At 37.0% G+C, this 14,000-nt stretch overlaps 2 protein-coding genes across 2 annotated transcripts in view; both read left to right on the forward strand.

Annotated features, from left to right (window-relative positions):
- Positions 1 to 2,901: 2,901 nt before the first annotated feature.
- On the forward strand, positions 2,902 to 5,241 carry LOC113054272 (EH domain-containing protein 1-like). The gene is made up of 3 exons (XM_026219698.1): positions 2,902 to 3,366; positions 3,932 to 4,096; positions 4,337 to 5,241. Exons 1-3 carry the CDS (start codon positions 2,917 to 2,919, stop codon positions 4,856 to 4,858), a joined length of 1,137 nt encoding a protein of 378 aa, XP_026075483.1. The 5' UTR covers positions 2,902 to 2,916; the 3' UTR covers positions 4,859 to 5,241.
- A 1,147-nt stretch (positions 5,242 to 6,388) lies between these two features.
- Positions 6,389 to 14,000, forward strand: part of LOC113054271 (coxsackievirus and adenovirus receptor homolog) — a 40,717-nt gene continuing 33,105 nt past the window's right edge. The window contains exon 1 of the mRNA XM_026219697.1: positions 6,389 to 6,564. Within this exon, the coding sequence (XP_026075482.1) occupies positions 6,402 to 6,564 (163 nt within the window). The 5' untranslated portion in view covers positions 6,389 to 6,401. The remainder of the gene's footprint in view (positions 6,565 to 14,000) is intronic.

The following is a 14,000-nucleotide window of genomic DNA, read 5'->3' on the forward strand; positions in this document are numbered from 1 at the left end:
ATTTTCTTCCAAGCACAAATGAATGCATACAACTCAGGCCTCCTCCCATGTGGAGATCAGTGGTTTAAAGACTTTGTCAAATTCAGGTAATCATATCTATGCTGGATCAAGATTGAGGAAGAAAAAAAAAAACTAAGATCAGTTATCACAAAGACGTTGTTGGGTTAATAGTTAACTGAAATTATGGCACCAGCAGTGCAGTGGCCCTAAGTCTGGAGTCTGTACTGTCAAATTTATTGTGTAATGTATTACAAAAACACTTTTGAGGGGTATTTAAATATTGTTGTTGTAAATGTTAAGATGAAACTACAAGAAATTTCCATGTCAGAGGCTCAGAGCTGTAAGGAACTTTCAGTTTATACTAACTAATCTGGTGTGAAACAGCTGTACTGCTGATGTCTGCTAAGCAACTTTCACAACTGTTTCACAAACAGCTGCTTCTTATTAATGAATGTTATGAGCAAACCTTTTTGCAGAGATGCTACAGAACAGGGACTCTCATTACTAAACATGTAACCTCATCGGCATTATTTTATAAGTTGATTTTAGGGTCTCGAGGTACAGATTCCACTGTTAACCTTTACTGAAACCTTGTTCAATGATCTATGAATGCTTCAATATTTCACATGACACATGATGTGTTTGTGTAATGTGTGAGAATTGTGGGTCAATGTCTAGATTTGATTTTAGCAAGGTGGCGGCAATACTAAAGATTGTTATAAATGAGAGCTCTCCATATTAAGCCAATTTTTCTTTTTTCTTTTTTTTACATTTGGTCCAACCTTTTAAAGCAGAATGAACCCAAATATATATCTATGGTTGTTGGTACAATCTTTGTGTTGGCTGTAAACTTTAAGTCACAGCCTTGTTTTAACCATACATAATATGAACACAAAACCGACATGTTTGTAGATAGCTGGTGTGATTTCTGTTTTTTTTTTTCAAACCGTTATCTGAGCAGAGTTTCTTACATGGGACGGTTAGTCATTTAGGTCTGTCTTTCATTCATTCATCTGTGCTCTGTTGTTTGTTCATTAATTTGCTTTAGTTTGCTTGTTCATGAATTGAATAAATGAATGATGCAACTTTTTGTAACCGTATTTGTGCATCAGCAAAGGAAGAATTAAATTAGTTTTGATAAAATTGTCCTGATATTAGCAATTATGGTGATTTAATTATTCTTTTATTATTTGCAGCATTTGTGTGCCCACTTGGCACAGATTTTAGTGCTGGAAAAAAATACAATTTACTGTGGCCTGCTTAGGCCAAACAAGGATATCCCATAGTTTACACAAGGATATGTTTTTTGGAAAGTATTAGAAGGAAAACAAGCATAGAATTATCGCCATATCCCATTTGTATGAAGCTACCTCCACTGTCACAGTCTTTTACTCGACATAATTATATATGTGTGTGTGTGTGTGTGTGTGTGTGTGGTGTGTGTATTTATATGCATACACACACACACAACACACACCACACACACACACACACACAAACACGCACACACAATTATTATTTGTGTCTGCTCTGAGTATAGTTTAGACAACTTTATCACTTAGAAACTCCCAAAGAAAATAGATCCAGTTGTGAAGAATACTGATTTATATGCATAAATAAGCTTTAAATAAACATTCTTTTGTTTATATGCCTACACAGCAAATTCAGAACTGCTGGGGAAAAGAAAAGTGCATTTTTAGGAAGATACACCAAATAAGTTCAGGTCTTGTAATAATAAGTACAGTGTATTTGCTTTTCTTTCATTTTGTTAAATAAATTTTTGTCCTGTTAAATTATTTAAGGGCAGATTAAATATTATATTATGGATTATAACATCATGTATTATAATTCAGTTGGCCTGCTTCATCAGTATTGCCATCAGTGTTGTGATGGATAACAGTCGATAAAGGACAGCACTGAATCTGTGAAGTCATGCCCATGTTGGATTCAGATCCAGATTTCACATCCTGCTGACGCTGACACAACTGTTGTGAGCTGGGATTCAGCTTTCCTGCCTTCCACACACGCTCTACACAATCCAAACATAAATTGGTAACTTCTGTCTAGGTAAGCAAGAGACTTGGGCCGGAAATCCTGTCTTTATAATATGTATTATTGCAAATAGAGAAATCTCTGAAGATGAAACCTTTGCCCTCAAGATCTCCTAAGCAGCTTTTTTGGCAAGTGAGCTGTATTTGTGGAGTCTAGCAATATTTATGCTGGCCCTTGTTTGTAAAATGTGCATGCAGCTTGTGCGTTTGGTGGCTTAAAGACATCAAAATACCTAAGAGAAATAACAGCATTTTTGGAGTACACACACTTTCCATTACCACATGAATTTCCTATTCCAGCATCTTAAAATGTATTTTTGACACATCGTCATCTCCTTAACTACTGTCAAAACATTCGATGCGGATTTCCATTGTTCCCTGTGATCCTTTTAACCATTATGCAAGAAAATATCCAAACATGGGGAGAGGAAGGAGTGTCTGTGGGACAAATTATTCTCTTTCCTGTTTGTCAGCGTTAGTGGATGTGATGTCAGTTTGGCTGTAGTGATCTAGACGGTACCTCACGGGAATTCTTTTTTTCTGTTTTTTTTCTCATGTGAAAGGCCAGCTGTGCCAGTTGCCTTGTCATGCAAGAGGACTGAAGAGAAGGAGATAGGTTCTGTTACGTCAAGGGTTTCCTTTGACAGGAAAACCAAATTTTATGTTGTATTGTGTGAGTTTATTTGTGTCAAGTTTGTGTGGAGTAATGTGGGCCAAATGAGGAAGTTCTAAGGTTACATATCTGTTGACTGATGTACTACCCTAGAAAGAGGACTGTTGGATGGGCTTTATCAGAGAGGCTCACATACTCAAACAAGTTCCTTTTACTGTAAATAAACTGAAAAACCATTTGATAAGTGCATTAATGTGGAAAAAAACCCCTCTTATCTCTTATGTTTCAGGTTATGACTTTGCTGCTGTGCTCGAGTGGTTTGCTGAACGCGTGGACCGCATCATTCTTCTCTTTGACGCACACAAGTTGGACATCTCCGATGAGTTCTCCGAGGTGATCCGAGCTCTGAAAAACCATGAGGACAAGATGCGGGTGGTGCTCAACAAAGCCGATCAGATCGGTACCCAACAGCTAATGAGGGTTTATGGTGCCCTCATGTGGTCACTTGGTAAAATTGTCAACACCCCAGAGGTCATCAGAGTCTACATTGGCTCTTTCTGGGCTCAGCCTCTCCTGGTTCCAGATAACAGGAAACTGTTTGAGGCAGAGGAACAAGACCTTTTCCGTGATATCCAGGGACTTCCACGAAATGCAGCGCTGCGTAAGCTGAATGACCTAATCAAACGAGCCCGTCTAGCCAAAGTAAGAAATGAAACCTTTTTATACTTAGTTTTACAGTAATGATGTAGGTAGGGGGTGTTGTCTGGACACATACTTAACATTTTATATTCGATAAGTAATCTGGTGTATGCTGCCCTCATGTGATCTATAAAATTGTATTTATAAAATTGTAATCACCCCAGACGTTATCTTTTTTAAATTAAAATTTTATAGATTTATATAGATTTTTTTTTAGGTTTTTACAATTTAAAAGATCTTTTTGTTAGATCTTTTTATCTTTTTAAAATGTAATTTATTCCTGTGATGATCAAAGGTGAATTTTCAGCTTCATTACTCCAGTCTTCAGTGTCACATGATCCTTTAAAAATTCATTCTTATATGCTGATTTGGTGCTCAAGAAAAATGTATTCTTATTATGAATGTTACCATTGTTTTTTCTGCGTAATAACTTATTATTATCATTCAAGTCCCTGCAGTTTACAGCAGATTACAATACAGATTGCTAAATTGCTCATATACAGTATCCATATGGTGCAGATTTATTTTAAATAATATGTTATGACAAAGCAGTTTTCTCTATCTCTAGGTTCATGCCTACATCATCAGTGCTTTGAAGAAAGAAATGCCAAATGTTTTTGGGAAAGAGAATAAGAAAAAGGAGCTCATTGCTAACCTGGGTGAGATTTATACAAGGATTGAAAAAGAACATCAGATCTCCCCTGGTGATTTCCCTAAACTCAGTAAAATGCAGGTATGGAAATAGTCCCATCTCTCCCAGAAAATGATTTTAATAATTAAATATTGTTAGACTTTTCAAAGTTTAATACCATACTAGAATATAATCTTAAAGTTTAAGAGTGGTAAATATTTTATAGCAACATAGCCCCTCATTTTATGTGGTGATTTTTGGTTTTATTTAAGTTCTTAAAAAAAAAATTCGTTTAAAAAATATTATCATAACTTTTTTTTTTTTTTTTTTTGTCCTCATTAGGAAATCCTCGCTGGTCAAGATTTCACTAAGTTTCAGGGACTGAAGCCCAAGCTCTTGGAAACAGTGGAGGATATGCTGGCCAATGATATTGCCAAACTCATGACCCTTGTTCGGCAGGAGGAGGCTGCCATGCCCAGCCAGGCGGTCCAGGGTGGTGCTTTTGAAGGCACCATGAATGGACCCTTCGGGCATGGCTATGGAGAGGGGGCTAGTGAAGGCATTGACGAGCTGGAGTGGATCGTGGCGAAAGACAAGCCAACTTACGACGAGATCTTCTACACCTTGTCACCTGTCAACGGGAAGGTCTCTGGTGCCATGGCCAAGAAGGAGATGGTCAAATCCAAGCTGCCCAACAATGTTCTAGGAAAGATCTGGAAGCTTGCTGATGTAGATAAGGATGGGTACCTGGACGACGAAGAGTTTGCCCTCGCTAACCACCTCATCAAGGTCAAACTGGAAGGTCATGAGTTACCTACTGATCTTCCTGATCACCTCGTGCCTCCTTCTAAACGAGGACTGTAAACAATTTGGGAAAATAAATATGATCATCGAGCCATTCTTTGAAGAGGTTATGGATCTGGGAGAATGGGGGGGGGGGGGGTCTGGAAGTATAAAAATATATAAACAGAATTTATGATATAATTAAACAATATACATTAGCTGTGGGAATAGAGCCAAGTAATATTAAATTTATCCATCACTACAGTTTGTCAATCTCACTAATATTATTTTCTTTGTTCCTCTTAGACCAGTATTTAGCAACCTAATCAAAACAAAAAATATTAATAAATTAGACCGCATCCTGTTATTGTATTTTTCAAATGCTTGATGTAGCCAAATTCTGAATAAGCAAGTATGATGGCATGCTTGCAGGGAGATTAATTCATTATGATCAAAACTATAGGCTGTATTAGAAAGAGGTATTTAATTGTTCCATATCTTGCACTGATGCTGCTTCATACTTAAAGTCATGCAAGGAAAAATGGTTCTGCTCGATTTTTAAACTACATCAGCTTTGCCGATGGATCCATATTATCTGGATTCTCGGCACGCTAGAGCTTTGAAACTCTGTTAAACAATGTTGTAGTTCACGATCTGTCCAATTTTGGTTTTACCATTTGGACTTCTCAATTTGATCTTCCATCTTTTTTTATAACTATAAACGCAAAACAGTGCTGCATTCTTGTATTGTTTGTTCACTGATGTTGTGTTGTCAACTGTGATGGTTCAGAAGTTTATGAATTATAACTTCAAAAGGAAGTGTCTATGACAAGATATTCAACAGACAGCGACTCCAGTTGTATGATAGGAGTCAGTTGGTTTCTGTCTGTTCTTGAGTGCCTCTCTTTGCTACAGTGTCAAAAGCTTCTCTATAAATACTGTTCATATGTTTGTTTTTTTTTGGTCTAGTTTGCAATAAATAAATAAAAATACAGCTAAATGCATTTCCCTCATTTTTCTATATGGAGTATTTTAGTAAGAGTTATTAATAGCTATTGATTACTTTTTAAAATGAATAATAATAATCATAAAATCATTTTATATGGAAATAAATCCTAAAACTATGTGGAAATGTCTGTCCTGAGTACGTGTACACTATATCTTATGTCATATCCTCATGTGGTTATGCTGAGTGTGTGCATGATGCCTGATTTAGGCCCTTATTAAAAGCTAAGCAGGGGCTTTGCCAGATCTGGGCTTATGAAGGTGGAAAAGCATCGAAATAATTACTCCAAAGTCATTTAAAAGAGGCGCAATTGAGATTCTCAAATGACTGTTTAAAGATGAATGCTAGAATAAATGGTGTTAAGGACTCTCTAGCATTAGCGTGGAAAAATCAGAGGTTAAGATTAGATTTTGCTTTAAAGTGATCATTGCTTCTAAATTATTTATTAAAAAAGCGTCGATGGTAGGTAAAACTCAAAACTCTGCCGCCTTTGGAGCATGTGTACGCAAGAGGGCGTGAAAACCCCTCAAAAGTTCACCGGCTGATAGCTCCGGAAATCACGTGAGCAGATTCCAGCCACAATCCACCTGCGCAAGCGAGCGAGCTAGTGGACTTCTGATGCTACGGGAGACTGGCGAAAGAAGAGTGACCGTTAAACATTACAAGTCGGAGGGAAAAGTTGTTTTTATGCCCACACGTGTAACTAGATTGTGGCTAAAAAGCAGATCAATGGATTTCAGTATCTTCTGCCTGTGTTTAACCAATGTTATTCTCCTCGCAGGTAAGTTTGAATTTGTCTTTTTTTCCTCTGGAGGGCTGCGGGCTAAGTTATGTTTGCTCGCGCGCTAACCTTCCCTCAGAAGTTTATTTTAGTTTTTAATTACTTTTGTTTGTTTGTTTTGTTTTCATTCACTTTTTAGATTTGTGTTATATTAGAATTTCATAATATTGCCATTTCATAGTTTCAATTGTACACCAAATTGGCGAGAGTAGAGTAACTTACGTTAGTTTTGGTCAGTAAAAAAAAGGTCACTAATTTCAAAATGTAAGTTACGTTAGATTATAAAATCTTACTACGGCGATATTTATTAGAAACAACTAAATTAATTATATTACCAGTTTATAGAACAAAAATGTTAATAAATACCTTAATAGCTTTAAATTAATTTACTTTTAATTAATTTATGATTATTTATAAAATAACGGCATATAACGTAATATATATCAACCAGAGTAGGAACACTATGTTTCATTTAACATTACACAATAAATATGATTCTAGTGTAACGGTACTTTATATACGACTCAAATAACGTTGTTTGTGTTATACGTAACGTACACGTTTGGGGAGTTAAATTTGTATTCTTATTTTAATCCGTGTCTTTGTTAACAGTCCGCGAAGCGCAGCTTGAATAGCGGTTTATTTTCATGATGTTTATAAAGTCTTGTTTTATGCTGTTTTATGCTGCTGTTGAACAAGATGTGTTGTTTGAACACGTTTAAAGGTCACATTATTAATTTTCTAGAATACGTTTCTTGAATATTGTTGTTAGTTGGCAGTGCACAACAGATTAACCGTCTTAAAGCCATCAAGAGGGGCTTCTTACATGCTGCCATCTGGCAATGCAAGCTCCACTTGCACCCCCCTTCTCAAGAAGACTCCTCTAGATGTCTGAAACTGAGGTTGCTGCTTATAAAGTCTACATATAAGACCTGATATTGACTGATCCCCTTGGTTGAGAAGACAAACAAACCACACTAGGTTTAGTCTTACTAGTTATCATTGATTTTCTATGAGAGGCACATGATGTTTAGTAGTTTGGCACTTCTGGTTGTTGACCAACACTCTGTTGGTTCATGAGAGGAAGGGAATGAGGATAATGATAACACAAGAAACTGTTAACACAGACACCACCCATTCCCCCTGTTTATTTTTTATTTCTGAGTAAGAACTGATACTGTTTGTGCAGTTTTGGTCGAAGGTTACCGGTGTTGTTTAGAGATTCAGATTGCGTAGCATACAGACCAGCACAAGGAAAAAATAGAAGTGAGAAAGTGGCATGGATAGGTCAATGACTTTCCGTGCCACTGGTTACTGATTAACTGGAGTTTAACAATATCAAGCTGTGTACACACACACACACACACACACTCTGCTTTTGTTTTTAATTCAAATCTAGAATGTTTTTAAGATTGGTTGTGGTGTTTAATCTGAGCTATAAAACATAATGCATTTTCCTATTTCCATGGAAGACATTCAGGTATGTTTTAGAAGGCTTGTGTGTGACATTTATTCCTCCATGGTGTTAACCTGTCAGACTCATTGCCATCACAAAAGATTGTCAAGTTTGACATTTGTGTGCTCCATGTCCTTCTCAGTAGACAGGGATATTGTTTTTGATATTTCTCATTCATGGTGTCATTCTGTCACAACACTGATTATTCATAAAGGGATCTGAAGACGTGTAATATTACAGATGTCATTTTTTATAATATATAATTTGATATCATATTCTATCTATGGCTTATAAGTAATTTTAGTAACCGCCTGGATCCTTATTAGTGTAAAAAAAAACTTGAATAGTTCTCTGTATCCAACCTATTTTTCCTGTAAGAGTAGGTATATAATTATACATAATTAAAATGTACAGTATTTTTCTTCTGTGATAATGGATTAAAATATTGATGATTCATCCTGCATGATTTTTTTTTCAATGAGACGTTGTCTAGAATGAGAATGTCCCTTCCCTAATACCAAATCACGGTTTGTGGCTGTTCTGTCCTGTAGTCCCTAGTGTCCATTATTTCCAATAATACCGTCCACAGGCTCTGACAGGCTTGTCCCTTCACTTAGACATTAGCCAGATGCCGCCAGACACCCCTGGTCAGTCAGCACTTTTATTTTGCTCCTGTGCTTGTGTATGAGCTCACTCATTCATGTCTGGCCCATGTTGTTATATGCACTCAACATCTCAATGTTATCTGGCTCTCCTTTCTAAATTTTGACTCCCACTTGTCTTCAAAAGCCATTGAGAACCCTACAGGACCTTCCCATTCATAAGCGACCGAGTGTAGTGTCTTGTTTTAACCCTGTTTAAGGTCAATGTACTGCTCTGAAAATCTCCTTGAGTATACCTGTGCTGTAGTTACCTGAGAAACTGAACTACTCTGGAGACCCTGCCTGGAGACCGTTGCTAGGAGCCCTGCAGCACACATGAGTCCTTAGGACGTGATTGTAGTAGAGAATTCAGCTAATAGTGAAATCTTGGTTTGTCTGTTTTTGATAGGGGGGGGGGGGGTTATTTTTTTTCTAAATTTATATTTAAATTTATTATTTTTTCTATATATTTTTCAATTACTGAATGTCACAATTTTTTGGAAACGTGCTCTGAGATCTCAGAAAGCAGGGTAGATGTTTCTGTAAGGCAGGTTTCAGCAGAGCATTGTTCATTTTAGAGCTGCAACTAACGATTATTTTTTCTGTCGACTAATCTAACAATTATTTTTATTACAATAAATAATTAATCTAATGTTCTTTTTTTTAATTAGCTAGTGAATCCTTTGGATAACTTTACAAAAAATATATAAGTACAACTTCTAATATAATATTTCAACCTCTATTCATTTTCAACCAATGTGGTTGAAGTTTTTACAGTATAAAATAATAAAGAGGCAAAGAAAATTATTTTAATATGGTAAATATGAGTTTATGATAGCGTTTATAATTAAACCACAGTAGCCATACATTTACAGTTGTCTGAGACGTCATGAAATGTTCTTTAGCATCACAAACCATAAAATGTAGTCAGGGTTCTGCTATGGTTTAGCATGGTTTCCAAAGATCTGGAGCTGATTCGGGGTAGCTCGGTGGTCTGTGACTGTTGTCTCGCAGTGCACTGTCTTTTAAGGGGCCGTTCACATATCACGTCTTTTGCACTCTCAAGTTCGTTATTTCCAATGTAGGCGCGCGATATGCGCGCTCATAATGGAAGTGACGGTGCGACGTGTTCGTTATTTCCAGGCGCGTCCGCACCGCATCGAGTTAAAAACATCTCAACTTTTCAGAATGCCGCAAGCGGAAGAATATCAGACCTGAACCAGGAAGTTGGTCACCAGATCACACTGTAACCAGTTAAACCGTAACACCGGAGAGCGCCAAGATGTTTTCCTCTGAAGTGCTAGCGCATCGCAGTTGTGCTGCCGTGGTACACCTTGTTGGTTTTGCAAAGGGAACAAAGGGCCATTTTATTTGTCCTCTGTTTAAAGTATTCCTATACTTTTGATGACAGTGGTCTGTTTTTGTGATAGAATGCAACTTTCTTCATTCCCAGTATGCCATTACGCGAGATGTAAACAAACAGTGTGACTTTGCAGCACTAGTTCATTTTACACATGGTTTATTAATAAATGAACATTTACAGTTAATAAATTAAACCATTTCTTACCAGCCACTGAGATATCTCTCTACTAAATTTTTAATTATTGTATTTCAGTGGATTTGACCGAAATAAGACAAATAAACTTGCACATTTATAGGGGAATTTCTATTTTCTTTTAACTGTACTATTTTATTATTGTGCTTGCTAATGTACTTGTTACTATAATTAATTATTCTAAAAAAAAATAGTATTATACTATGATAATTATCTTCCTATTAATATAAAAAGGTACTCTTTTTATAATCCTATTGTACTTACTGCTCTCAATAAATAATTTCTTCCTAATTAGTATTCTTTTAGATTGAATGGAATCTGTTTGATGTGTTTAGTGAGAGTGGGCACCCACAGAGAGGAAACGAAGTTGAGCAGGTATGGCTTGAAGGCATGCTATGAGGCAGTGAGATATTTATTTGAGATACCCTGAGATTTGTCTTTGTGTAATCTAAGGGGAGACGAGCTGCTGAGTTATGGCCTCAGGCCACCCTCTCTACTCTGCTCTTCAGCTGAGCTGTCTAATCCAACCAGCAGAGCCTCTCAAAATGAAACTCTGATATTGACTGCAGCCTCACCTGCGACTCAAAGCCCTGCGTTTTGTAGTGCGTTTCTCCTTCTCTCAACACAACATTCCCCCTGGTGCTGTCCTTCTGAATAAGACACTGAGCTTCAGAGTAAAATCACACTCCAAGCACCTCTGTTGGCGTGTGGACGCTGTATGCCCTCCATCTAACAGAAAGGACACGCTACCCATATGAATATTCAGGCCTCTGCTTCATAAATATTTTAGGATGCAAGACTCGTATCTGAGATGGCAGGCAACACCTACTCCTGTTGCGTTTCAACACTCTGATCCCATGTGCCAAGCCCTTGCTCACTCTCTCTCATAGCTGATTTCATTGCCTTCTTTTTCAATGTGGAGAGTAAGTGGGCCATTACTGCGGGCTGATCACTTTCCCTTAGACCTGGGGATAATGATAAATAACCAAAATTGTAAGGTGTTTTTTTTTTTTTTTTTTTTTGGGTCACTAGTTTCATTTGTGGTCTTGTTATGCATGCATGGATCATCACATACACATGCTGAAATAAGCGGAGATGCCGGAGCAGAGGTTAAAGTCACGGATGAGCGTATGATTTTGAGGATGGAGGGAAGAAAGGGTGATAATTGTAAGTATATTATGCGAGACCAAGAGACACATGAAACAAGAAATCAAAAGGGATAATGGAAGAGAATGGAATCGTATTTCAGAGGGATTTGGCAAGGTCGAGGGTCAAGTATGTAATGGATGGCATTTATTTTTATTTTTTTAGGCATGTGTGAATCACTGTTAAGCTCAGATCATAGCGAGGCAGTCGTGGGCTGGGATTTACACTTCTCTCCTTCCACTGTTCTAAAAAAGCTTCCATAAACACAAGGTCACGAAACCTCTCCTTCTGCGTCTCTCCATCCATCACACATCAGCTCCTCCTTGTTTTTGCAGCAGTGATAAGGAGGACCTGCGGTGCATCCATCATTGTATACCTTGGCTCACCCCTCAGTAATAAATATCTCACAGTATATCCCATAATGAGTCTTAATACACACACAGAACTAATAAACTCCCATCTGTGATTCAGACAGAAATGTCTCATCTCAATTAGATCTTTTGCTACTATGATTGATGAAATCTTGTGGTACGTTCCAATCTCCTAATATCGCACTGTGAAGTGGACTTAAAAGGATATACAGCCAAAAGTGAGATTGTTCACCCCCCCCCAAAAAAATTGTATATTGACCACAAACTGACAGTATGGAGAAAAAAGAAAAGAAAAAAAAACATTTTTTGTGCGACTTGAAACACCATATGGATGAGTAAATAAGGACAGAATCTTAATTTTTGCCTGTAAACAGCAGAAAGTGTTTATTTTTAATGATGTCCCTATTGGTATAAAAATAGAACAATATTATGCTTTAATAACATAGCTGACATATTGGAACAGAGACATTAGTTTGATCCATCTGTAATGATGTTGACCAATAATGAGTTCCGGTACTCCAAAATTTAGCTGAATTTATGATACTTTATGATAAATTACTTTTCTTCAACTAGGATGCATTAATTTAATCTAAAGTAAATTTTCTTTACTATTTCAAATAAATGCTGTTCTTTTGAACTTTATATTAAAATAATGCCTAAAAAAAGTTTTTGAATAGTAATGTAAACTCAATGGGTAACCTGACATAATTTAATCTAAGCCAAGCAATGGTAGTATTACTAGTAATGTGTACCAGTTATCTGACTCCACTGTGTCCTGTCATAAACACACCGATGACGTCTGTCAGAATTGCTTGGAATTTAGATCCTGTCCTTCCTGTTTAGGTACTGCTAGACTGGGTTAACATGATCCTTTGTGTCCTTGCCGTCTTTCGAGGACAGAGTTTGTGTGCGGTGCTCTTGTATTTTATCTGAGATAATCAGCATGTTTAAGCATTTATTCACTTGAAAAAGTAGACCGTCATGCAGCAGTTTTTCTTAATCCAAAAACACAGCTGTTCTTTAATCTAAATTGGTAGGAGAAAACATATTCTCTGAAAGTATGCAGCTATTAAAGCATGGTGTATAGGCTTATGTGTTTGTGTTTTGTGTGGGAGAGAGTGGTCAGGCTCCAGTGTGAGATTATTTTTGCCTTAAAGACAGAGTGTGTAGGTGTGTGTGTGTATGCCTGCAAGCTTGACATTGGTATGTCTGTGTGGTGTATGCAGTCTTGGTGCAGTCACAGAGTGTTTGTCAGTGTGTGTGTGAAAGAGACTTCACTATGCAGGAATCATGTCTACTGGGATTTACTGTAGCAGGTCTTATACTCAGAAACGTCATATGTGCCAGTACTGTTGTCGCTTTCTGTCTCTCTCTCTCACACACTCATGTTAACTGGAAAAATAAAGTTTGTTATCAGTCTCCTTAAGAGTCAGCTCGAGCAGAAAATCAAATATTGGCACTTTACTTGTACTACTCAGATTAGCCCATTAAAACAACCTCATCTCTGGTCCAGGATTAGCCCGAGCTGAAAGCCATTAAAACATTGCCAAATTCAGAGATGGTTTTATAAAGCTTCCAGATAGATGCAAGAAGTCCGTTCCAGCTCTTTACGATTAGATTATACTCTAAATTGAGGAAATTTATTCATGTATAGTACAAGATCTTTGTCACTCCGTTTTATGTTGTCAACGAGATTTAGTTCCTCCAGAAATAAGGAAAGCAAGAAGTAAAGCAGCTGTGTAGGAACCAAATTTAGGCACTTTATCTCATTGAGAAACATTATGCATTATCGACTGCCAGCGCACGAGAGAAAAAGCTAATTTGAACAGACTGGAAAAGTAAAAAAATTTAATATCCTTGTCTCATTTGACACACACACGCACACTTCCTCTGGCATTAGCATTCAAGTCAACCCCACTTTAACGTTAAGGCAAATTGTAATCTGTTCCTACATATGTAAATGACTCTTGTGTGCAGGAAAAAGTGATTTGTTTTCCCTAGATAATCATTAGTATGCACAATTACATTTTTATGTGCCATTTTCTCGGCATGAGGGTGTATTCTTGTTGCAATCTTAACATTTAGCCTGTGGTGCAATGTATTTAGTAATTCAAATAACTTTTTGGACTTTGGTAGTTCTGATAAATCAACCATCTAGTGCTCATCTTTATCCAAACAAACTGTTTCATTACAGCCTTCATGATAATCTTCTACGTTCTGCTTCTGGGGCTATGATTAGACACAGTGAGTGTGCATGAATATGAAAT

Source organism: Carassius auratus, chromosome 35, assembly GCF_003368295.1.
Source record: "Carassius auratus strain Wakin chromosome 35, ASM336829v1, whole genome shotgun sequence".
In the NCBI taxonomy this organism is placed as follows: domain Eukaryota; kingdom Metazoa; phylum Chordata; class Actinopteri; order Cypriniformes; family Cyprinidae; genus Carassius; species Carassius auratus.

Coding starts and splice junctions, on each gene's coding strand:
- LOC113054272 (XM_026219698.1), top strand. CDS start 2,917: ATGTGGAAAAAAACCCCTCTTATCTCTTATGTTTCAGGTTATGACTTT. Junction 3,367..3,931: donor AACGAGCCCGTCTAGCCAAA/GTAAGAAATGAA, acceptor CTCTATCTCTAG/GTTCATGCCTACATCATCAG. Junction 4,097..4,336: donor CTAAACTCAGTAAAATGCAG/GTATGGAAATAG, acceptor TGTCCTCATTAG/GAAATCCTCGCTGGTCAAGA.